General features: G+C 41.6%; 1 protein-coding gene across 3 annotated transcripts in view; it reads left to right on the top strand.

The window, feature by feature from the left end:
- Window positions 1-26712, top strand: part of STAG1 (STAG1 cohesin complex component) — a 352185-nt gene that overhangs the window by 263099 nt on the left and 62374 nt on the right. For all 3 annotated transcript variants that reach the window (XM_075068598.1, XM_032778796.2, XM_032778798.2), the window contains 3 exons: window positions 3957-4044; window positions 5753-5833; window positions 20715-20807. In XM_075068598.1, coding sequence (XP_074924699.1) covers window positions 3957-4044; window positions 5753-5833; window positions 20715-20807 — 262 coding nt within the window. The remainder of the gene's footprint in view (window positions 1-3956; window positions 4045-5752; window positions 5834-20714; window positions 20808-26712) is intronic.

The following is a 26712-nucleotide window of genomic DNA, read 5'->3' on the forward strand; positions in this document are numbered from 1 at the left end:
AAAAAAAAAAAAAAAAAAAAAAAGTTGCTGTTTCTTTTGAGTCTTTTGCTAGTTGCTCTTCAAATTCTTTTTTGGCCTGCCTAATTATACTTTTTCATTTGACTTGCCAGAGTTTGTGCAACTTTTTATTTTCCTCAGTATGATTTGACTTTCAGTTTTTAAAGGATGCCTTTTTGCCTCTAACTGCCTCTTTTACTCTACCCTGTTCAGCCATGATGACATTTTTCTAACCTTCTTACAGTGTTTTTTATTTTAGGGTATACCTTTCCCTATGTCATTGGTACCAATATGCAAATTCCTGTCATGACCTTAATCTGTGGGCTGCAGGTCCTAACAACAGCACCTTCCAGCTTTGCAGTTGATATATCTTCCTCTTCTCACTGAAAGTATCTTGCCTGCTTACCACCTCCTTGCCCCCAGTGGGGATTGAAGCTTAGTGTGCTCTCAGTGAAACCTCAGTTTACTTGTTCTATGATACACGATCGTACAATGAACTAACCATGCGTCCATCTCCAAGGTCATCTCAGTTTTCCTCATATAATAGGAAATTGTATTGTTACTGCACTGGCTGAATCCATTCATTCTAAGAAAGTGGAAATGCATAAGTTGGGTGTGAATAGAGCCTACAATGGAATAAAGGTGCATATAGCAGAGGCATTCAAAGCCTCCAGTACATCGGCCATTACCAGTAAGAAAAGAGCAGTGGTCTTGTGGGCAAAGAGATATGCTTATCTTTTATAGATTCCAAGGCCAGAAGGGACTGTAGTAATCACCTAGTCTGACCTCCTGTATAGCAGGGCCAGAGAAATTCCCCCAAATAATTCCTACGGCATATCTTTTTAAAAAACATCCAATCTCGATTTAAACATTGTCAGTAATAGAGACTCCACCGTGACCCTTGGTAAGTTGTTCCAATGGTTAATTACCCTCACTGTTAAACATTGTCTTATTTCCAGTCTGAATGTGTCTAGCTTCAACTTTCAGCCACTGAATCACGTTATAGCTGACTCTGCTAGACTGAAGAGCCCATTATTAAATATTTGTTCCCCAGGTAGATAGTGATATACTATGAGAAAGTCACCCCTTAACCTTCTGTTTTTTTAAACTAAATAGATTGAGCTATATTTCACTAGAATGCATGTTTTTAATCCTTTAAACATTCTTGTGGTTCTTCTCTGAATTCGCTCCAATTTATCAACATCCTTCTTGAATTGGGGGTATTGAAATTGGACACAGCATTTCAGCAGTGATCATACCACTGTCAAGTATAGAGGTAAAATAACCTCTTTACTCCTACTGAAATTCTCCTATTTATGCATCCCAGGATTGCATTTGTTCTTTTGGACACAGCATCATACTGGGAGCCCCTGTTCAGCTGATTATCCATCACGACCCCCAAATCTTTTTCAGAGTCACTGCTTCCCAGAATAGTGCCCCCTATTCTACAAGTATGCCTTACATTCTTTCTCCCTAGATGTATACATTTATGGTTAGCTTTATTGAAACACACACTGTTTGCTTGTACCCATTTTACCAAGTGATGTAGATCTCTATGAATTGGTGATCTGTCCCCTTCATTATTTACCATACCCCCAATTTCTGTGTCATTGCAAACTTTTGAGGAGAGCCTGTAAAGCTTATACATGGCCTTAAATCCTCACTTTCTGTTGCCATTCTCTTCCTGCTAATGCAGCATTTGGTGGTAGAAGGGTGTCACAGGACAGAGTGCCCCTGAATTGTCTTTTCAGTTTTACATACATAAACTGAATCTTCCCTCCCTAGGGATGATTTACTGCTTTCTGCATCCCACTATAAAGACTGTCTGACATGGAGGGAACTATGAGGGAAAATTCTGTCGTATCAATTAATTTTCATTCTAGTACCCTCCATGTCAGACAGTCTGACCCTCCCTCAGTGTATTGCATTATGGCCGGATATTCTTCTGGCTGCTGTTCACTTGTTAACTAGTTTGGAAGAGAAGAGGGTGTTCCTCCAGGAAATCCCAAAATTTCATGTCAAAACTCTTCTGCAAATAGTTTGAGTTGAATTGCACTTTTAAACTTCTGTATAGTTAGTACTTTGACAGCTTTGGAGGTTATCATTTTGGAGAATTTTTCCTGAGGCTACGTCTAGACTACCCACCGTATCAGCGGGTTAAAATCGATTGCTCGGGGATTGATATATCGCGTCTCATCTAGACGCGATATATCGATCCCCGAGCGCGCTTATATCGATTCTGGAACTCCACCAACCCCAACGGAGTTCCAGAATCGACATGGGGAGCCGCGGACATCAATCCCGCACAGTGAAGACGGATGAGTAATCCGATCTTAGATATTCGACTTCAGCTACGTTATTCACGTAGCTGAAGTTGCGTATCTAAGATCGATTTCCCCCCGTAGTGTAGACCAGCCCTGAAGGACAGACCTAAGTCTAGGCATAAAGCAACAATCTGGTCTGTCTTCAGTTGCCATGGAAACAGAGAACACCCATGTGAAGACTGACTGTCTGTCATTGAGGGTCCTAGAATGAAAATTCACAAATAAGACAGAATTTTTATTTTCTCCTTCCCAGCAAAAATAAACTGTTTCAGCATGACTGCAGCTACACTAGGAGATTGTGTACTGCTTTAACTCTGTTGGTATTATTCAAATAGTACAACTTTTGTGCGTGGACAAGTCTTTGTGCTTTGTTGAATCAGGGTCAGTGTATTCAACAAGATTATTCAGAGGCAGTAACCTGGGGGCCTAGAATTTACATAATACACATCTTCTTATCATGGAGCCAAGCCTACCTGAAATTCAACTTTTATGAGGGTTGGTTTGGTTGTCTGTCTTTAGGGTCTCCTACAATTCTGGTATTCAAGAGCTTTTAATTAAATGACAATATGAGCAGGTACATACCAATAGCAGAGACTGCCCCAATATTTCCTCACTTTTCAGTACAAAAGGATTAGTTTTTATAACTGCGTATAACAATCAGTTCCTCAGCAATAAGAGTGTAGCTTTACATTAAGGCCATGTCTATACTTACGGGTGATCTGTGCTGCTGCGATCGATGCAGCAAGGGTCAATTTGGTGGGTCTAGTGAAGATACAGTGTGCTCTCCGGTCGATTTCAGTACTCCACTGGAACGAGAAGAGTAAGGTTAGTTGATGAGGGAGCATCTCCTTTCGACACAGCGTGGTGTAGACACCGCAGTAGGTCAACCTAATCTATGTCGACTCCAGTTAACATTCACATAGCTGGTACTGTAATTTAGGTTGACTTACTGTGATAGTTTAGACAAGGCCTAAGTCATTTAATTGAAGTCAGTGAGGTGCTATGTAGGTCAGGCATCCACCCATATGGTTCTCTTTGCAGGATCAGAGCATTACAACTTGATGTGAAGTGACAGGTCTTATGAGCTTTTCTCAGTATTCTTCACCTCCGGTCTCCTGTAACTAGATCCCTTCTGTTTTACATTAGATGTTTTAGAATGTTTACTATTTTAAAATTACATATTTTATTGCAACTAACTAGAGAAAAATACCTAAATTTACTTTGCCTAAAAATTGTTTTTCATTTAAAATATTTTATTTAACTTCCCTTGTTGGTATCTGCCACAGTGCCAGAGAAATGTCTGCTGAAGTTCCAGCAGTAGTAAGCTGATTTAGAGGCAAGTTCGAGACATGGTAGTTTGGCCACAATTCAGCTACCTCTGTATATATAAAACTGTATTATTTGCATTGATTTTAATTCTGCATTAACAAAAATCTCTTATGGTAAAATGTTTCTAGTTTATAAAAAAGCGCAACTTCAAATTTTAATTTAGTGTGAACTCATTTATACAAGTGTCTTTCAAACTGCTCTTTTGTCTCAATGTTGCAAACAAATACTGAACTATTGATTGAGTCATAAAGACAGTTTTCTTCTCATGAAACTCAACTAATGTATTTTTATTGCCTCTTGTTTTAGTGCTCATGATCTCACAAAATGGGATCTGTTTAGTAACTGCTACCGATTACTGAGGACTGGAATTGAACATGGAGCTATGCCAGAACAGGTACAATTAGCAATATATACGTTATATCATTTTGGGGAGTTAAGCTGTATGAGTTTTAGTAGAATAATCATAGAGAAGCACAATAAGTTGATGCCCTAGCCTTTAATGTCCTGATACCACAGTTTAAACCATGCTTTTCGGTCACACAGTGAAATGAATTTTGATGAAATTCCTGGGATTTTCAATGAAAGGTCAATATTAGTGAGGTGCACGGCCAGGAATCAGGAGACTTGAGTTATGTTCTTGGCTCTGCAGCTGACTCACTGTGTAACTTTAACTAAGTCACTTAGGCCCAGGTCTTTAAAGGTATTTACGCATTGCTGTACCTAAATATCTTTAAAAATCTGCTCCTTAATCTTCCTGTGCCTTGGTTTCCTCCTCTGCTATGGAACATGCTACATACATGCTAGATAAGATTAGAATTATGATTACACTGTAATGCTGGTTCAATGACTAAGTATTTGTTCACAGTGAAGCAATCACTGGGCCAGAGAGCAGGAATAACTTTATAGTCCAGTGGTTCGGGCACCCATGTAGGAGACCCAGCATCCATTCCCCCGCACCAGTCACTCATCATTTGTACACAGTGGTACAGCTTGAACAGAAGAGATGGAAGGAGCCCCACCTCAGAGTATCCCATAGCTCAGTGGTTAGAGTAGTCTTCTGAGGGATAGGAGAATCCTGTTCAGATCCTTTCTCCCCCTCTGGTGGAGAGGGGAATCGAACCTGGACCTCCTACATCCCAGGCCAGTACTCTAATGACTGGGCTAAAAGTTATAAGGTTGGCAGCTCCTCCTCCAGTACCTTCGTGCTAAAATGGCTTAAGGTCCCTAACTCTAAAGAAGTTTCCTGGCTTCAGAATTGCAAGCAGAGCTAGTTGCTTCTCTCCAGACTAAGAAGCCTGTCTCTGGGGAAAGGGCTGGGTTTAGCATGCACTCCTCTGCTCCGCATCTCCCATTCGCTGTCTTAGTTGGCTCCCACCTAGTGTTCTTGCTTTTATGAAATGCAGTTTATCCTCACGTAAAACTTAATTGTGAAGCACTTAGGGCTGCCACAGACATAACATACCTGACAAAAAACCTCCAGCACAGAGAAATAAAAAGTTAAGCACTCTTCCAGTGCAGCTTCTCTGCCCCTAGACTGTTTTCATTTCTATTGATTGTGGGAAGCATTACTGATCTGGACAAGATTTTGAGAGGAAGTCACAGTTGTTCTTCACATTTCTTACTGAATTTCAGGTGACACCTCCCACTAATATCTCTGTTTGTAGCACTAATATTATCCCTGCCATCTCCATGAGACGTGTTCTCTTTGATTTGCATCATGTTACCATGCTGTCATACTGACAGTTTAAGAATTCAGTGGATTAAAACACATGCTTTTACGTGGAGATATGCAGATGCTGGGTCACACTTTTGTCATGTTCAGACTTGCCTATGCTTTTCTTTACTCTGCTTTGATAAACAAAGACTGTTAAAGTTTTCCTTCACAGCACCTACATTTTTCCCCCCACCAAATGAGGTAAATGATCTTTACTTATACTAAGATGGCTAAGGGGTAAAATCATACCTTTGAAAATGAGAAGTGCTACACAAGAGCTATTCTCTTCTTTTCCAAAATTCTTCATAAACTTTACCTAATTTTAATTAAAGACTCGTACTTGATGTCTTCCAGTATATTGGCATTCTTTGTGTTCCCTCTATTACAGATAGTTGTTCAGGCACTACAGTGTTCTCATTACTCTATTCTCTGGCAGCTGGTGAAAATCACAGAAGGGTCCCCCTCCAAAGTAAGTAAAAATTCGTATATATACAGCTGTTACTGAAGAAGTTTAACCTTGCTTAGGTCACTAGGTATATTGGGCCTGATTCCCCATTCCCTGTATTATGTGCAGTCATTTTTACACCTGTGCAAAGTGGGTGTAAATCATTACCATTCTAATTACTAATATTTAATATGCACTTTGATGAGACAGAGTACAGGGCAATGGAGGATCTGCCGCTCTGCTCTGTATAGGAAGTTGATCCTGATTGATTTTTCATTTCTAAAGATTTCTAATACACTTCTCTAAGAGCACAGATGCCTGTGCCAGAGATTTAAGTGTTGGTGATACAGCTTATCCAATTAGAATGGATTGCAGTTTGGGAAATAATGGTGATTTGTAGCATCACAGATAATTGAAGACCTACATGGTATTGAATTTTTAATGAATAACTATATTTTTAATGTTGCCAAGGGCAAATGTGAGTTTGCTAGTAGTGGATGTTACTAATGAAGCACTAAGCAATAACTATCAGCATTATTAAAGCAGAAAGGTCTCTTCATATTATTAATGTTACTGATTTAAAACAATGGTACAAAACTAAATCTAATTATCATAAAACCATGGGCAGCAGCAAACACTTTGCACACACAAAGTCCTGGACTGCCCAACACCTTATCTCTGGCCTGGTCTATGCTATGCGTTTAAATCGTTTTAAAGAGCGTTAAATCGATTTAACGCTGTACCCGTCCACACTACAATGCCCTTTAAATCGATATAAAGGGCTCTTTAAATCAATTTCTGTACTCCTCCCCGACGAGAGGAGTAGCGCTAAATTCGATATTAACATATCGGATTACGGTTAGTGTGGACGGAAATCGACGTTATTGGCCTCCGGGCGGTATCCCACAGTGCACCGCTGACCGCTCTGGAAGCAATCTGAACTCGGATGCAGCGGGCAGGTAAACAGGAAAAGCCCCGCCGAACTTTGAATTACATTTCATGTTTGCCAGCGTGGAGCTCTGATCAGCACGGGTGGCGATGCAGTCTCAAATCCAAAAAGAGCTCCAGCATGGACCGTCACGGGAGATACTAGATCTGATCGCTCATGTATGGGAGACAAAATCTGTTGTATCAGAGCTCCGTTACAGAACCGAAAATGCCAAAGCGTTTGAAAAAAAAATCTCCAGGATACACAGCACTGCGTGACAAGCGTAACGGGAGCCAGAGACTCAAGTGGACGCTCATGGATGGAGGGGTACTGAGGACTCCAGCTATCTCACAGTCCACAGCAGTCTCTGAAAAGTATTTGCATTCTTGGCTGAGCTCCAATGTCTGTTAGGTTCAAACACAGTGTCTGGCGTGGTTTCAGGGAATAGCTCTTCAGTTTCCCCCACCCACCCCCCCCCCACCACGTGAAAGAAAAAAGGGAAAGAAATCATTTCTTGACTTCTTTCAATGTCACCCTATGTGTACTGAATGCTGCTGGTAGACGCGATGCTGCAGCAGTGAAGAGCAGTATCCACTCCTCTCCCCCTCCCCGGTGGTAGACGGTGCAAATATGACTGATATCCGTCGTCACCATCAGCCCGTGAGTGCTCCTGGCTGGCCTCAGGTGAGGGCTGGCCGGGGCGCCTGGTAAAAATGGGAATGACTCCCAATTACTCCCAGTAGAGGATACAGAACGGCTGGTAACCATCTTCATCATAGCAACTGGGGGCTGAGCTTCATCAGCCCCTCTCTTTCCTGTGTAAAGAAAAGATTCTGTACTGCCTGGACTGTCATAGCAGCGGCATGCTGGGCCCCTCTCTCCTGCACCACTTAATGTTCTGCCTGGACTGTCATAGCCCGGGAGGCTGCCTCCCCCTCATTTTATCTCACTAACAAGTCTCTGTTTCTTATTCCTGCATTCTTATAACTTTATGACAGAAATGGGGGGGACACTGCCACAGTAGCCCAGGAAGGTGGGGGAGGAGGGAAGCAACGGGTGGGGTTGTTGCAGGGGCACCCCCTGTGAAAACTGACACAGAGCAGCTGTGCTCTCTGATACACTGGTCCTCTAGTACACTTGCCCCATATTCTAGGCAGGACTGACTCTATTTTTACAACCATAAGTGAGGGATTGACTCAGGGAGTCAGTCCCAATTTTGCTTTTGCGTTGCGCCCCGGCCGATTCAGCCAGGGCACTCATGATAGCAGCAGACAGTACAGAGGGGAGAGATAACCGTCATTTCATTGCCAGTTTTCTCCGGCAGTAGACGGTACAGAACGACCAGTAACCATCTCTGCTATCGGTGCAAAAAGCAAGTGAATGCTGCTGCTGTTAGCGCTGGAGTATTGCCTCTCTGTCCGCGGCATCCAGTACACATACGGTGCCGGGAAAAAAAAAAGCTGAACGGGCCTCATGTTGCCGTGCTATGGCCCGTCTGCCAGGGCAATCCAGGGAAAAACGGCACGAAAGGATTGTCAGCTGATGTTTTCCCGGAGGAAAGAATGATGACGACATTTACCCAGAACCACCCGCGACAATAATGATTCAACCTAGAATTCCAAGGGCGGGGGAGACTGCAGGAACTATGGGATAGCTACGGAAGAGCTACCCACAATGCAACGCTTCAGAAATTGACGTTAGCCTCGGACCATGGACACAACAACGCCGAATTACTGTGTCTAGTGTGGCCGCATGAAATCGAATTTATAATATCAGTTTTATAAAACCGATTTTAGCTAATTCGATATTATCCCGTAGTGTAGACGTGGCCTCTGTAGATTCATCACCTCCCAAAAGACCTCTTGTGCTCCTGACTTGCTTTGCAGTGTTTTATTTATGTAACAGATACAGCCTTACCATGTCAAATGAAACTCTTCCAGTTTGTTCATTAGTCATATTAATAAAGAGCCTGATTCAGAAAAGCATCTCTATTCAGGACAGGACTTAAGCATATGTTTAAGTGTTTCTGGAATTGGGGCCAAAATGTGAAGCAATGTCTGCTATGTCGGTGTAACTGTGCTATAAAACTGGGACACAAAAAACTCTTCCACCTTCAAAGGATCAGCCTCTTTGTAAAACAAAGGGAAGTTGTAGCTCATTTTAAAAATGATTTTTAGTACCATATATCAATCAATAAGCATGTATTTAATATGATTCTGACACAGGAGGTAAGGGACGACTGCATTCTAGGATGCATAATTATCCAGTAGGCCGCATTAAAAAAATCCTGCAAATGATTTTAAATTGTTATAATTTGATTTCAGACTTACTTTGCAATGTATATATTTAACTACATAAAAACAAAAAAGAGCTCACTTCCCCATCTCTCTTTGAAAGATAGAAAAGCACAAGTAGGTTAAGGCATCCCCAGTAACACTGTATAAAATGCTGAGTCTAAATGAGGCAAATGCATATTTTGCTTTATAAAGAGTTTTATAGGAAATGACTCATGCTCTGAGCAAGCAGGAATGCAAATGTAGTGAAGACATTCTTGTATATGTATCCTTATGCAGACTTCTTCACTAATTCTTTTAATAGGTTAATCCAGATAACATTGATGCAGCTAGACAGTCTTGAATTAGAAAAACTACCATTGGAAGCCCTTAATTTACCTTTTTTAGTTTTATAGTTTCTAAATTTTCTGTTCTAACTCTTGGACTTTCCTTTCCTATATGTGCACTGATCACTGATGTGCTGAATCATTTTAAAGTAATTGGATAGAATTTTGAGTGACATCATACTAATAAGTAATACAGCTGTGGAGCTGTTACTATTTGAATGGCTTGGATTTGTCCCCTGAATAGCTTAAAGTCTACTGGAATGTGTCTGAGTCTTGCTCTCCCTGAACAAATGAAAAAGAGCATTATGTTGTCTTTATTCCAGTGCCAGAGACAATATCCTTCATCTGGCAACTTCTGCTCCCTTTTCCAAAAACCTCAGCCTGGCCAACAACAGAAGCACCTCAGAGAAAAGTGAGGTGCAGCATCTGTTGTTCATATGTGCTTTTAATAGTTTTGAAGGCCAGAAGAGACCATTATGATCATCTGGTCTTACCTCCTGTATAACACAGACAATAGACCTTCCACAAATTAATTCCTAGCACAGATCTTTTAGAAAAACATCCATACTTGATTTAAAAATTGTCAGTGATGGAGAATTCACCCTTAGTAAATTGTTCCAGTGGTTAATTACCTTTGTCATTAAAAAATCATGCCTTATTTCAAGTCTGAATGTGTCTAGCTTCAACTTCCAGCCATTGGATTGTATTAGACCTTTCTCTGCTAGATTGAAGAGCTCATTATTACATATTTGTTCCTGTCACAGAGTAGCTGATCTCAGTGGATACACTGAGCACTGCTCCCCTGGAGTAGAGCAGGTGAGCTTAATCCAGTTAATTAAAGAGAGCTGAGCTACACCTGGATCTATGAAGGGCTGCTAGTAGGCAGCTGAGAGGGAAGGACTGTGACAGGCTGAATCCTGGGCAGCAAAGGCCACACGGGAGTGGAACTAACTCCTGTGGTGAGTCCCTGGAGCAAGGGAGGGTTTACGGAAGCAACCCTGCAGCTGCTGCTCCAAGTGGGGAGCAGAGCTGGCTGAGGCTAAGAAGATGCCAGGCACTGGGCGGGGTTGCCCTGAAGACTAGGGGCCAGATACTGACTTAAGACTGCATTCTGGTTGGTTAGTTTTTTAACCTTTTATTGTAAAAGAATAAACCCCTTTAACTGAGACTGGTCATGGCAGCCCATGTTTGGAGCAAAGGTGAATCAGCAGTCATCCTAGTGACAGGTGATACCAGAAGTGGGGTCTTAGTCCACCCCTACACTAAGTGGAAAGATGGAGTTGGTGATCAGCCTGTTAGTGACAGGGGAGCAGCAGAAGATAGCCGCTATGCAGAAACAGCAAGAACACCAGACCCAGACTTTGCTGATGCAGATGATGGAAAAATCAGCAGAAACAGCAGGAGACCAGTTCACTACACAACAGAGGTGGCAAGAAGTCCAATCCAAACAACAGGAGCGGATACAGAAGGAGTTGGGCTGCACCACACCTGGTAATGCAATTGGTGATGGGACTGGGATCTGGGCCTTACAAAGTTTTGAGTTCAAGAAGACCCGGAGACCTTCCTCCAGACTTTCAAGTGTGTGACAAAGGCAACGAACTGGGAGGAGTCTATTTGGGCAGCGCACACAACAGTTTCTGAATGGTGAGGTGCAGGTGACTTACTGGGTAATAAATGATGAGCAGGCAAACTCCTACCCAGTGGTGAAGGCAGCTATCCTGGGCTGGTTAGGGCTGACTCCAGAGGCTTATCAGCCCAGGTTCCTGGTGGAACCATTCTTGTGAGGAGCACATCTGCAGCCTCTTGACGTGGTGTCTCTGCCCAGAGACCAGGTCAGGGGAGGAAGTTCTGGATCAGGTGGTCCTTGAACAGTTCCTGAAGGTTCTGCCCAGAGGGGCCCAAAGCTGGGTAAAGTGCTTCCGGCTGGCCTCAGTGGAGGAAGCGATGGAGTGAGCTGAAGCCTTCTCTGAGGCTGAAGGAGACAAGCAACCAGGACAAGGAAGTAAACTGAGGGAAGTTCACCAGGGAATAACCCAGGGGAAGCCCTCAAGTGGGAAATATGCCCCATGTGTCCTAAACTCAGGAGGTGCACAGTACCTACAAAGGTCCTGGGGAGCCCTGCAGGTTACTGGAAATACTAGTGGGAGGGGACCAAGAGGCTCTGGAGTTTGCTTCCCTTGCGGCCAGGCTGGGCATATTTTAAAAAAATAAATAAAAAATTGCCCAGTTATGAACTGTGACTACCTAAACTGTTACTACAGTGGGACCAAGCTGTGGGGTCTACTCTGAGAGTTGAGATGAGCACACAGTGGATAGTAGCAGTTAGGGTGGGAGGAATTGTAGTTAAGAGACTTGTTTTGGGTGCATTCTGGTTCTGGAAGATCAGTTGAAGTTAAATATCCTGGACAGACACCTCCCAGTGAATGTCTCCTATATCCATAGTGAGACCCAAGTCCACCCCACTGCAGAAGTTGAGCTGAAGGCACAGGATCAGAGAGATTGACTGTTTGGGTGGTAAAGGGCACCTTGGCCCGAAATTCTGGGAGAGAGACTGGGTGGGTTTCTCAGCCCTCTTTCAAAAAGGGCTAGGACAGCAGCCTGGTACCAGGACGGTCCAGGACCATCTAGGAAAGGAAGTAGGGTGGCTAGGAGGTAGAGTAAGGAGGGCAAAGGGGGACTGAAAGGGAGAACACAATTTTCCCCAAGGCCTGAGGGACCAGCTTAGGAAGTGCCATCAGGAATTGCACAAGGTAAGTACCTCACGGGAGAAAATCATCAGCCAACTTGTCAGATTAGAGCAAGAGTTGGTCTGGGTGCAGATGGGAGCCAAGGGGCAGAGGAAGCAATGCTTGGCCCTGCACAAGAATTGGCCCAGATCGAGAGAGGGGAAACTCAGCAGGGTACAGTGGGGACACAGACAGATCCTCAGGTGCAGCAGTATACAGCAGGGAGCCAGACTGAAACCCAGGCACAGGAGAGTAAAGTGAGGAACCAGATGGAGCCTTGGAAGCAGGAGAGTACAGTGGGGACCCAGAGTCCCACACTCACCAGAGTACTGAGGGGACCCAGACGGAATCCTGGGTTCATCAGGATACCGTAAGGACCCAAACAGAATCCCAAACTCAGTGGGGTACTGCAGAGACCCTAACAGAGTCTTGAACTCAGCAACGGACACCAGGGACCCAGACAGAATCCCAAATTCAGTAGGGTACTGTGGGAACCCAGGCTGCACTACCTGTTGAACAAGCTAGCATGGGGACTCAGACAGGACCCCTCCAACAGGGAAAAGCCCAAGAAGGCGGGTGAGGTAGGAAGCAGGATGCCAGGGCAGGGAGAACCGGAATTGGACTCAGTATTCCAGCAATAGTTAACCAGTACCAAATAACCAGTAAAATAACCTCTCTACTCCTACTTGAAATTCCCCCATTTACGCATCCCAGGTTTGCATTAACTCTTTTGGCCACAGCATCACACTGGGAGATCATGTTCAGCTGATTGTCCACCACAACCCCCAAATCTTTTTCAGAGTCACTGCTTCCCAGGATAGAATGCCACATCCCGTAAGTATGGCCTATATTCTTTGTTCTAGGTTTATATTTAGCTGTATTAAAACAAATGGTGTTTGCTTGTGCCCAGTTTACCAAATGATCCAGATCGCTCTGTATCTGTGACCTGTTCGTTTCATTATTTGCCACTTCCCTAGTTTTTGTCATCTGCAATCTTTATCAGTGATGATTTTATGTTTGCTTCCAAGTCATAGATAAAGAATGTTAAATGGTATAGGGCCAAGAATCAATCTCTGCAGGACCCCGCTGGAAGCAGACCTACTCAATGACAATTTACCATTTACAGTTACATTTTGAGACCTATCAGTCAGCCAGTTTTTAATCCATTAGTTTGTGTAGCAAGCCCGAGATTTGGTATGCTGACTGAGCATAAATCCAGTCTGCTTTATGTCTGCCTTTCCTTCATTTTGGGAGCCATTTGATCCATGTTCTTTTTGCTATGGGTTGTGTGTGTTAGAGATTATTCACTTCTGATGGGTAATCCAATTCCATCCTCTCAGTTACAAATCTGGTCATAGTAGTGCATCCATTTGTGACCTTCCAGGTTTGACTGCTGCAACTCCTTATAGTGGGAATGAAGCCAAACTGACGAAATAACCTTAAACTGATACAAAATGCAGCAGCCTATTTGTTGAGTAACACAAATAGCTATAAACATATTGCCTCTGCTTTGCCCTCTGTGTTGGCTCCCCATCACTTATAGAGCCAAATTCAATTTCTGTTATGGTTTTCAGAATGATCCATCAGGTTGTCCCAAATCTAAGAGATCATCTCTTCTTCCTTGACCATGACTTCCTACAACAACCACATTCCACTAGAATTATGACCAACAGAAGACAAAACTTTCTTGAGAGCGGGACTCAAATTTTGTAACTCACTTTCAGAGAGAGAAAAATGGTCACTAGCCTCACAGCTTTCAAAACTAAATGCAAAACCTATTTACCTGTGTTACCACAGTATGTCTTCATGTAATCCTCACACATATGAGGAGACAAAGGATGAGGCAGAAAACATATTCTAGTTTTCAAGCTACTTTTACAGGAAGGGAAAGAGAGAAAAATGTTTGGTAGTAGTATGTTGATGTGTCCTTTAAGGAAGGCAGGGTGCCAGTTGCTTTAAAGGAGTGGTTCTCAACCTTTCCCAACGACTACAACCCTTTCAGGAGCCTGATTTATCTTTCATACTCCCAAGTTTCACCTCACTTAAAAACTACTTGCTTACAAAATCAGACATAAAAATACAAAAGTGTCACAGCACGCTGTTACTGAAAGACTGCTTACTTTTTCCTTTTTACCATATAATTATAAAATAAATTGATTAGAATATAAATATGATACTTACATTCCAGTATGTAGTATACAGAGCAGTAAAAACAAGTCATTGTATGAAATTTTAGTTTGTACTGACTTTGCTAGTGCTTTTTATGTAGCCTGTTGTAAAACCAGGCAAATATCTAGATGTAGCCCTGGAAGATCTCTGCGTACCCCCCCAGCTACATGTACCCCTGGTTGAGAACCACTGCTTTAAAGGACTCACTCTTGGCCTCTGCTCAAAAAGTTATCTTTTTACATTGGGAATCTTGCTAAGCATTAACCCAAATTTAAATTTCCATTTTTGGTTACAAATATGAAAAAGGTTGGGATCATACAACTATAAGTATCTTTACCTTGTCAGTCAGGATTCCTATCTGGGTACAGCACAGAGACTGTATTTATTGTGCTGATCAATGATCCTCACCTAATGTTGGATAGAGATTTTGTGCCCAGGCTGATATTCGATCTATCAGCTGCCTTCAACACTGTGGATTTTTAACATGCCTGTGGAGCTTGGCGGAAATGGGTTGGACTGTCCCTGGGTTGCTTTATGATTTTTCTCACATGAAGATCCTAGAGAGTAGTATGGGCAATTGCTCTTCTGCACCGAAGGCCCACATGTGAACTACCACAGAGTTTCGTGCTGTCACCTGTCTTATTCAATGGACGTGCAAGGACATTAAGAAAGCCATTTAAGAGAGATGTTTAATATGTTGATAACACACAATTGCTGTTCATCTTGGCCAGTGAAGTGTCCTCTTGGTGACTGGGTCAGACTAGTGAATACCTGAGAGCATCTCAAGGTGAAGATCAAAGTATTTCATTTGTATTTGTGAAGCATTCTCAATTGTTTATTGAAACTCATTTCTGAGGTGATTGTTTAGCATTTAGTATCCACTTGGTAAGCCTGCATCTAGACTGTATTAGGGCTCGTCTATACAAACAGTTCTTAGCAAGCAGTCATTTAAATCTACCTCAGACTAGTCTACCATACTATAACTGTCTGTGTGGACCCAGCTGCCATGTACTAAAGATTTTAGTTCACACTGACCACCTCCTTTTTCTCCCCCTTTTTCTTTGCCTTTTTTCTTTTTTTCTTTTTTTTTTTAGTTTTTGCCACTGAGTGCAATAGATTAAAGTCCAGAGGTTTCCTTCACTTTTCCATTTTTAAAGTTTTCATGTTTCCTTTTGCTACTCTGTAACTTTTCAAAACTTCTCCAACTTCAGAAATGTTACAAAGTTTTCCTTTTGTTGCTCTGTAACTTTCCAAAGTTGAGGAAAATATTATAGAGTGGGGAGGGGAAAAAAAACAGAAAAATGAACAAAACTAAATCCTAGACATTATTTATTCTATTGCATTTTGCAGCCAAAAAAGGAAATGGGAGAAATCTTTTTTTCCCTTTTCTTTTTCAATTTCAGAAGTCAGGAAAAAGTAGACAAATGTTAATTATCTTCAGTCTCTGTACTGAACTCATAAGTATTTTATGTAAGCTAGGGCTAGAAAACAGTCAAAACTTTGTCAGTATTTAAAAAGGGTAAACAGGATGACCCGGGTAACAAATGACTGGTTAGCCTGATATTAATCACAGACAAAATCATGGAATGGCTGATCCAGTACTGTACCAATAAACAGTTAAAGGTCAGAGACAAAATTAATACCAATAAATATGATTTAATGGAAAACAGATGAACCTGATACTGTTGTTGACAAGATTCCATGTTTGACATAATCATACTGATATAATGTATTATGGCTTCTGTAAGATTATACAAACTCACTGAGGTCTGTATTCAAAGGATTAAAAAGTCCTTAACTCTTAGATCTCAAAAGTAATTGTAAATGGAGAAGCACCATCATCCACAAGGATCTGTTCTCAGCCAAATACTATTTAATATTTTTATCAATGACCTGGAAGAAAATAAAGTCATTTAAAGACTGTAGATGATACAAAGATTGGTAGTAAATAATGATGAGGTCAGGTCACTGATGCAGAGTAATGTGGATCACTTGAGAAACTGAATACAATCAGATAACAGGCATTTTAATACATCTAAATACTAGAACATACATTTCGGAACAGGAATGTAGCTCACAAAGGTCTTGTCCAAGATCAAACAAGATGGAGCTCACATCATACTAATAGCCCCAGCATGGCTTCACCAACATTGATTTTAATCTCTACAAGCGATATTGGTCAAAACCCCAATGCTGCTCCCTAGAGATGTGGACATAATCTCGCAGGACAACAGCCACCTTCTCTATCCCAGTCTATAGGTCTGCTTACCTTGCAAAATGGAAGAGATTCTCCGTTCAATCTATACAAAGAGACATCCACCCAGCACAAGCTTGGATTCCTCATATCCTAGACTGTGTCCTATTCCTGAAACAACCGGGGCTTTTCAGTAGTTCACTTTGTAGCTATCTCAGCTTTCCACTCTCTAGTGAATAACAAATCAGTCTTTTCTAACTCTTGTCCGTTAGATTTCTAAAGGGTTTAGACCGATTATACCCACATGTTCACAGGCTTGTTCCACAGTGGAGTTTGAATTTCATTCTAACAAAGTTGATGGCGACTTGTTCCCTATTACATCTATCTATGAAAGTGGCTTTCTTGGTCTCAATTACCTTGGCCAGGAGAGTAGGAGAGCTGAGTGTCAGAATCTCCCTACACAGTTTTCTTCAATAATAAAGTCTTCCTTTGGCCTCACCTTAAGTTCCTGACTATGTGGGTTTCTGGTTTTCACATTAATCAAGAAATTAACTTCCCAACCTTTGTTCCAAAGCATCATTCAAGTAGATGTGAAGAGAAACTGCATTCTCTTGATCTTAGAAGAGCTTTGGACTTTTATCTGGATCAGACTAAACCATTCAGATCAGCCTTGTAGTTATTCATGGCAATTTCAGACAGGATAAAGGGCCACTCAGTGCCTACTCAAAGAATCTCCTTCTGGATTACAGACTGTATTAATCTATGCTATCATTTGGCGGGTACAGAATCTCCATCAAAAGTGGTGGCTTGTTCAACTAAATCACAGGCAGCTTCTGCAGGCTTTCTGGCCCAGATGCCCATCCTGTACATTTGTAAGGTGGCAATCTGGTCTTCGATCCACACATTTACTTCCCGCTATGCCATTACTCCTCAGTCTAGAGATGATGCCAGATATGAACTGGTGGTCCTACAATCCCTGTTAAAGTAGACACCGAACCCACCTCCATCTCAAACTGTGTGTCACCTAAAGTGGAATGGACATGCATCACTTTTGAAGAATTAAAAACAGTTATCTGACTTTCCATAAATACTGTTGTTCAGGGAGTGTTGCACATGTCCATTCCATCATCCACCCTCCTTCCCCTCTCCATTGGAGTCTCTCCAGGAGGAAGGAACTGAGGAGGGTTGAGGGCACTGGGGCCCTTTATAACTACATGCACTGATGCAAGGCAGAGGGCGCTCATGCTGCCCTGACAGGTACTGCTGAGTGAAAACCCTGTGACAACTGTGCATGAGGTATGCACACACCTACAATGGAATGGACATGTGCAACACATATTTCGAAGACCAACAGATATGGAAAGGTAGGTAACCATTTTTCCCATCACCCACACACTTCCCAGTGCACTATTTATTCCCAGTGAATCCTCCCTTCTCCAGTCCATCAAACCTCTCTCCCTCTGTTCCCCAAGTTATTACTTCCTGTTCTCGGGCCAGTACGTCAGCAGGCTTTTCTACAAAGCAAGCTTGCCTTTCTAGCTCCCCTCTCTGCAGATTATTAGGACCTTGTGATGTTGTTGGACTTGATGCATGTTTATTGATGTTTAACAGTTTTCTTTTCATGTTGAATTATCCTGGTACCAAGTTCTAGATAAATACCATGTAGGTTTACTTTGTTGTCTTAAATTTTTGTTTGAAAACTTCTAAAATTCAAATCCAAATTTAAAATTCAAGGAATTGTAACTAGTATCTGTATTTTAAAAATATCTTGGGTGTGATGATAGTATATTCTTATTATTGTTTACTATCAGAGTGGTACCTAGACCCCTTTGCAAAGTGCCAATTATGCTAGGTGCAACACAGACAGTGCCTCTCCAGAGAGCTCCTTGTTTTTCTTTCCATTACCTCTCCATTTTTGCTTGAAGAGCTGTAGGCTTGAATATGTGTGAAATTATTTGTCACCTCTTTTATTTTGCTTGTCCTGACAATCTATTATTAATAGATTGGGAATCGGGCTTAATAGATTATTAATAAATAGGGGGAAATACCAAAGAGAACCACCATAATAGCATTTAGCTTCAAAAACAGGAACTACACAAAAATTGGGAAGCTAGTTTAAATGGAAATTAAAAGGAACACTCAAAGGAGTGAAATGCCTGGAAGCTGCATGGAAACTATTTAAAAACATCACAATAGAGGTTCACATTAAATGTATATTGCAAATAAAAAAACAGTAAGAGGACCAGAAAAATTCCACCATCACTAAACAGGAGAACAAGAGGTGGTTAGAGGCAAAAAGACATCCTTTAAAAATTGGAAGTCAAATGCCAGTGAGGAAAATTGAAAGGAGTATAAATTCTGGCAAGTCAAGTGTAAAAATATAATTAGGCAGTCTAAAAAGGAATTTGAAGGGCAGCTACCAAAAGACCCGAAAACTAATGCAAAAAGTTTTTTTTAAGTAATCAGAGGCAGGAAGCCTGACAAACAGTCAATAGGACCTCTGGAGAACCGAGGTGCTAAAGTAGCACTCAAGGAAGGCAGGCCATTGTGGAGAAGCTACATGAATTCTTCCATTGGTCTTCATTACAAAGGATGTGATGGAGTTTCCCACACCCAAACTATTCTTTTTAGGTGACAAATCTGAAGAATTCTCCCAGACTGAGATGTCAGTAGAGGAGGTTTTGGAACAGATTGATAAACAGTAATTAGTCACCAGGACCAGAGAGTATTCACCCAAGAGTTCTGAAGGAACTAAGATATGAAATTGCAGAACTGCTAACTGTGTTATGTAACCTATTTCTTAAATCAGCCTCTATACTAGGATAGTGTGACAGAGCTCTGACTTTGCCTTGGGGGATCCTGCACTCCTAGGCAGTTAGGGCTTGCCTCAGAGGTTTGCTGTGACCCTCAACCGATATGGGTCTGTCACAATAGCTAATGTAGCACCAATTTTTTAAAAAAGGCTGCAGAGGGAATCCTGGCAATTACAAGCCAGTAAGCCTAACTTCAGTACCAGGAAGATTGGTTGACGACATAGTAAAGAAGTGAAATCATGCCTCACCAACCTATTAGAATTCCTTGAGGGTGCAACAGGCACATGGACAAGGGTGATCTAGTTGATATAGTATATGGGACTTTCAGAAAGCCTTTGACAAGGTCCCACACCAAAAGCTCTTAAGCAAAGTAAACTGCCATAGGATAAGAGGGAAGCAAAGTAAACTGCCATAGGATCAGTAACTGATTAAAAGATAGGAAACAAAAATAAGAATAAATGGTAAGTTTTCACAGTCAAGAATGATCCATAACAGGGTCCCCGAAGGATCAGTACTGGGATCAATGCTGTTCAACATATTCATAAATGACCTGGAAAAGGGGTAAAGAGTGCGGTGGCAAATTTTGCAGACAATACAAAATTACTCAAGATAGTTAAGTCCAAAGTTGACTGCAAAGGATTACAAAGGGATCTCACAAAATTGGGTTACTTGGCAAAAAAATGGGTGATGAAATTCGATGTTGATAAATGCAAAATAATGCCCACTGGAAAACAAAATCCCAACAATACGTACAAAACAATGGGATCTAAACTGGCTGTTATTTCTCAAGGTACTACTCTGAAAATATCCATTCAATGGGCTGCAGCAGTCACAAAAAGCTAACAGAATGTTAGCAAACACTAGGAAAGGGATAGTTAATAAGACAGAAAAATACCATAATACAACTATATAAATCCATGGGACACCCACGCCTGGGATACTGCATGCAGTTCTGGTCACCCCATCGCAAAAAAATTATATTAGAATTGAAAAAAGTATAGAGAAGGGCAACAAAAATGAATAGGGGTGTGGAACAGCTTCCATATGAGGAGACATTAACAAGACTGGGACTGTTCATCTTAGAAAGGAGATGACTGAGGTGGGTATGATAAAGGGCTATAAAATCATGATTGGTGTGGAGAAAGTGAATAAGGAAATGTTATTTACTCCTTCACGTAACACAAGGACACGGGTCACCCAATATAATTAATAGGTAGCAGGGTGTCCCTAAACCTGTCATTGCCAGAAGCTGGGACTTGATGACAGGGGATGGATCACTCACTAATTGCCCTGTTCCACTCATTCCCTCTGAAGTATCTGGCACCAGCCACTATCAGAAGACAGGATACCAGGCTAGATGGACCATTGGTCTGACCCAGTGTGACCATTCTCATGATCTTATGTTTTTGTGCTCTAATATTTAAAGAATATTATCCCTTTTTAATGTTTATTCAGGAGGACTTGTTGGTATTGAGGAAAACTGTGAAATCCTTTCTGGCTGTCTGCCAGCAGTGCCTATCGAATGTCAACACTCCAGTCAAAGAACAGGTAAAGAAATGCAGTCACATGTTCTTTATAAAAGTTTGATCATTTAAGCATAGCAAGAGTCAAAAAGAGGCTTTTATTAGATCAGTCTTGTTTTGAAAAAATTTTCTGTGCTATTCCTTTTAATAAACGGAACAAACTGTCCATAGAAATATATTCATACAGACTCTTTCTGTGCACAGCATAATGCATCTAGAGCCAAATTCATCCTGCACCATAGACTATGACTTTAAATCAGGGATTAATTTAGCATGTAGTGTTTTAACGGTGTATATATTTAACATTGTTTCACATTATGCTGCCCCAGTAATGCAACAAAATGCAATATCCCACTGGTACATGCTGTAACAGTTCTTCACTTCTGTGTCTGTGCCAATCTGAGAGTGGAGAACTGATACTTCTAGAGTTGCAAGCCATTGGCTTTAGTAAGGCATGCTTCCCCAACAGGAGAATCAGTGTCTCCCATAGCAGTTCTTTTATTGCACTATGGTATAGGAATACCCTGGAGGACACTGAATCAGTGATCTCAGATGTTGTTTTGCAACAGTCTTTCTATTTGCAAACAGCCATTTCTTCTTAAGGAAAACTCAGTTTTTCTTCAAAATTGATATATCCGATCAATGTCTCTTCTAGTTAGCTCCTAACTCAAAAATCATAGTTCGGGAATTTTCTGGTTCTCATAATGTTCACTTCCTTGAGACTCAGGGCTTACTGCTTCCTTCCCTGTTTGCCAGGTTGGTTGAAATTCTGTGTGCATGCATGTGCACATACATTATGATTGTATGGGTAGGCAGCAGATTTTCATAGTTAAGTGTAATTGCCCATTACTATGTATTAGATATTGGAAGGGTCTCCTCTCAGAATTGGTCCATATATATAAAAGGGTTTAACAATACTTTGTGAAATCTCATCAAAAGACAATATAAAGTTTGCTTGACAAGATCTATGTTCTATAAAACTATGTTGGTTTGCATTAATTTTGTCGTTATACTTTGATGTTTTCCTGAAGGCTTTCCAGGAACTTACCCAAAATCAGTATGAGGCTAACCATCCTATCATTACTTAGATTATCCCATTTACCCTTTTTAAATATTAGCACATTTTCTTTTCTCCATTTCTCTGAAACTTTCCCAGTGTTCCAGGATTTATTAAACATCAATGGCTCTGAGATTTCCTTAGCCAAGTCGTCTTAAACTTTTGGGTACAACTATCCCATTCTGCAGATTTAAAATGTTTAACTTTAGTAGCTGCTGTTTAACATTCTGCCTAGTTACATAAAACATGTTTCATTATCACTGTAGGATGTGAATATGTCATCCAGCTTCTTTTCAAATTCAGATCAGAAATATTTATTGAACACTTCTCCATTTTCTGCGTCAGCATTGACAATTTTACCATCTTTATCTAGTAATAGAGCTATACTATTGCTAAGATTTCCTGATTTTGTTCCTGATATCTTTTAAAAATTCTTTTGTATTGTCCTTAACCCTAGTGGCCATGGAGTTTTTGACTGATATCTTTAGCTTCCCTTATCAAATTGTTTGCATTTTATAACTGCTAATTTATAGTCATTGCTGTCAACTTCCCCCTTTTCCATTTGTTTGATTGATAGAATTTTATTACTGCATTCATTTCCCTTCTTATCTAGGATGGGTTTTTACTCTCATTTTAAATCAAAAAAGTCTTATTTTGTGATTTGTCAAATTGGTGTATCTGATAAAGTTTTCTTAAACAACTTCAAATTATAATTCACATTGTTTTGTCTAAATTTCTCCTCCCAGTCAAGTTTTGTTCTTAATTGTTTTCAACTTTGGAAAATTGGGCCTTTTAAAGCACTCATTTTTAGAAGCTCCAAGGACATATCACCAGTGGTAGCATAAATCCTCCACCATATGACCCCAGATTGGAAGCCTCCATGATAATTCATTTTTTCTTTCTACACAGTAAAAATAGATGTTTAAAGAGCTGTTCGTCCTATTGTCTAGTCTGATTTGGAGTCTAAAATAGATGTTTAGCTGATTTTGTGCTTTATCATTTGGAAGTCTGAGCCAGAAGCATTCCAGGTCCTGCAGTTCAGAACTGTGAATTACTCAAAAGCTACTTATTAGTATCTTTGATGTACAGAGAGATTGCCCTCCCCTCCTGCATGCTCTATTTTTCCCAGTAAGGTGTATCCAGTGATTGTAACATTCCAGTCATGTGACTCATCCCATCAGATTTGCATAATACTATTTGTGTCAAATTTATTTTAAAAAATGATTATTTCTAATTCCTATTGTTTATTTCCCAGGCTTCTAGCATAGATATGTAGACAGAGATTTTTTTTCTTTATCCCTTGGCACCTTGATCCTTTATGTTCATGATACCTGGAGTCTGAGTTATGTGGTTTTGTATTAGCATTTTGCTTCCCCCTTAATACTCTCTCTTTTGTTGCTAATTGAATGTTCTCCTGAATAATGCATCATCCTTGGTTCCCCATCTACTAAATCCAAACCATACTGTGGTGATTTGGGGAATAAGACTGCACAATTTATGAATTGTGTGTGCGATTATGAATCCGCTATATGTATGTTTACCAAGCTACAAAATCCATTTTGGATATGGGATTCTTTACCTTTTTGTGGTACTGTTGCCCCCATGTTGGCCTAGAATTCCAAAAGGTTAACCAAGGAGGTATATTGACTTAAGTGGAGACATATTGAACTCTAGACAAAAGACTGGCTCCCACCCAAGAGAACTGGTTTATCAGGGGACCATCACCTAGGAATGAAGTCAACTGGTAAGAGTCTGGGGTCACTTGTTGAAGCTAAATGGAGTCACCTGACAGAGGAGACTGCAAGGTTATAAAGGGCAGAAACTGCTCTACTGGCTCTCTGTTTCTCTGGTTATTTTTATCAGCTTAAGATGAGGGAAGCTGCTGCAAGAGCTGGATGAGGTAAGGGGGCAGAAGGGCTGGCAACCTAAACTCAGATGGTCCCCCAAAGGAAGGGTGAGCTAGAGAGAGGGAACTGCATGTAGGATTTATTATTTTTGTGGGAGTCTTTGTATTTCTCAGGTGAATAAATAAACACAATGATGTGTTAAATGTCTGTACAAAATGTGTGTTTGTTTTGGGCTACATCTACTACATGGCTCTGAAGAGACTTAAACTGTAACCCAGCAGGCTCACACATTCAGTGGAATTCTGGCAGAGGCTGTGCTTAAGCTGCAAGCGGAGTCTGAGGTGTCAGTGCTGGTTCCAGGGGCTCGGTAGCTCCCCTGCCACACCCCTTACCCCCCCTGCACCCCACAGCCCAACTTCCTGCCCTGAGCCTCCTGCTGCACCCCCTGCACCCCAACCCCCTTCCCTGACCTCCTGCTGCACCCCTCATCCCTCCTGCACCCCACACCCCAACTCCCTGCCCTGAGCCCCTGCCACACCCCACACCCCTCCTGCACTCCCTGGGGGCAGGGATGGGGTGGGAATATTGGGGAAGGAGTGGGAAGAGGCAGGGCCTCATGGAAGGGGTGGAGTGGGGGCTAGGGCAGCGGGGGGGAGGTGTTGGTAATGCGGCCCTCGGGCCAATGTACTAGTCCTCATGTGGCCCTCGTGGTCATTTGAATTTGAGACCCCTGGGGTATACTATTACAGAAAAGGAAATGTACCACCACGAAATTGTCTGCACAAACATAGAGCTGATAGCATTTAGTGTGACTCAGCAACAGTCCCTCAGCTCTTTGACTGTGTCTTGGCCCACATGTTCTCAGTTTTGGTCTTTTCAGTCATGTTCCATCTATCAGACATCTTGGCCTGTCATGTTCCTTGGGGCAGATTCAAGTTATCTACTGTCTTTAGATTCATGAAGGATCAACTTAAATGCCGTTCACCAGTGGACCTGAAACTAGTCCTCACAAAGCTGTGGGAGTATACTTTCAAACCCCTAAGGAATACACCTTTTAATACCCACCTCTGAAAACACTTCACTGTGACTATCAGCTGCACAAGAAGAGTGAGCGAGCTTCAGGCATTAATGTCTGGATTTCCCTTAGAGTCAGAGATGTTAAGGCCAGACCTTGACTGTCATCTGGTCTGACCTGTTTCATAACACAGCCATAGTTTTCACACATTTTGTTCCTGCATTTAGCCCAACAACTTGTGATTGAATGAGACCATGCCTTATAGAAATATATCCAGTCTTGATAAAACTCTAGATGATGGGGAATTCAATACATCCCTTGTTAAGCTGTTTCAGTGATTGATTACCCTCACTGCTAAAATGTGTATCTTATTTCTAGTTTGAAATTTGTAATCTTTGAAGTCCAGGCTGGATTTTTTTATATAATTGTTTTCTACTTTGAAGAGCCATCTGTGATCAGGTATTTTCCCTATGTAGGAACTTATATACTGTTTTTTCCCCCCTTCGCCCCCCCGCGTCACCCCTGATCGTCTCTTTGGTAAATTAAATAGATTGAGATCCTTTAATTTCTCATTTCAAGACACATTTTCCAAGCCTCTAATAGTTCTTGTCACTTGTCTCTGAATCTTCTCCAGTATTTTCAACTTCCTTTTTAAAAGTGTGGCATCAGAACCGAACACAGTTACATAATATTCTAGTTGTAGTCTCTCCAGTTCCATATACAGTGATAATGTCACCTCTCCACTCCCACTGGATAGTCCCCTATTATTATTTCCAAGGACTGTGTTACCTATTTTGCCCACTGCATTGCACTGAGAGTTCATGTTCAGCTGGTTCTCTTAGATTACCTCAAAGCCCTTTTCAGAGTCCCCACTAGGGTGACCAGATGACAAAGATGAAATATCGGGACGCGGGGGGGCGAAGGCAGGGGGGAAGCTGGCGGTGGAGCAAAAAAAAATAAAAAGCTGCTGGAGGGTGTTGACAAGGCTAATTCAGTCGGTGTGGATGTGGTGAGGAAGTGTCAATAATTGATGAGGAGGTGTCAATACCAAGGGAGGGAAAATTGCCACTCCCAGTCCCTATTCAAGCCCAAATTAATGGTGTTAAGTTTGCAAATGAATTGTAGCTCTGTAGTTTCTCTTTGAAGTCTGTTTTTGAAGCAAGGCCTTATCAACACTGGTTCTCCACATGTAGGGTAACTCCCTTCTCTTCATGTACTAGTATATTTATACATGTATCTCTAATTTTCATTTCATACATCTGAAGGAGTGGGGGTTTTTACCCACGAAAGCTTGTGCCCAAATAAATCTGTTAGTCTTTAAGGTGCCACCGGACTCACGTTGTTTTCAGCTGAGAACTTTTCAACCCACTTTCCCCTGGGAAGTTTGCTTTCCAGATTGCCTTGAGTGACACCATACAGAGATTTCCAGAGAAAGAAAGATTACTAACTTGTAAGTGCTGCTGTTCTAGGAACATCTCTATTTATTCAAACTACCCCCAATATTCCCTTCTTCCTTAGGTTCTCTATTTATTCTTACACCCTGAGATTGAGGAGAAAGGAACAGAGGTGGTTGAAAAGGTGCACTCCCTTATAGACGCTCAAGTGCTGAATGTTCTCAGGCACAACATGGCACTTATGCAAAGTAGAGTTCCTAACTGTAAGCTGCTGGAGCATGGGAAACCTGCCTAGTGGGCGGAGCAGGACCTTATCTGGTCGTTGCGGTGGCAGTTCAGAGTAGTGGTGTGTGTAGATCCAGGAGTCAGGTACTGGCTGAGGGTGAAGCTGGAATCAGGGTTGAGGAGCCAAGCCAAGGGTCAGAACCAGGGTCACAATCAGGACACCAAGCTGAAGGGTAAGTTGAACTCAGGGTCAAGAAGCCAAGCCAAAAATTAGAACTGGAGTCAGGATCAGGAACAAGGCAGGAAGTCTAAGGCCTGGTGTACGCTACACCGTCTCCTTGTCAAATTCACACTTCACAGGCTTGGCATAGAGTTGATTCTGTAGCAAAGCC

The sequence above is a fragment of the Chelonoidis abingdonii genome, chromosome 8 (assembly GCF_003597395.2).
Source record: "Chelonoidis abingdonii isolate Lonesome George chromosome 8, CheloAbing_2.0, whole genome shotgun sequence".
Lineage (NCBI taxonomy): Eukaryota > Metazoa > Chordata > Testudines > Testudinidae > Chelonoidis > Chelonoidis abingdonii.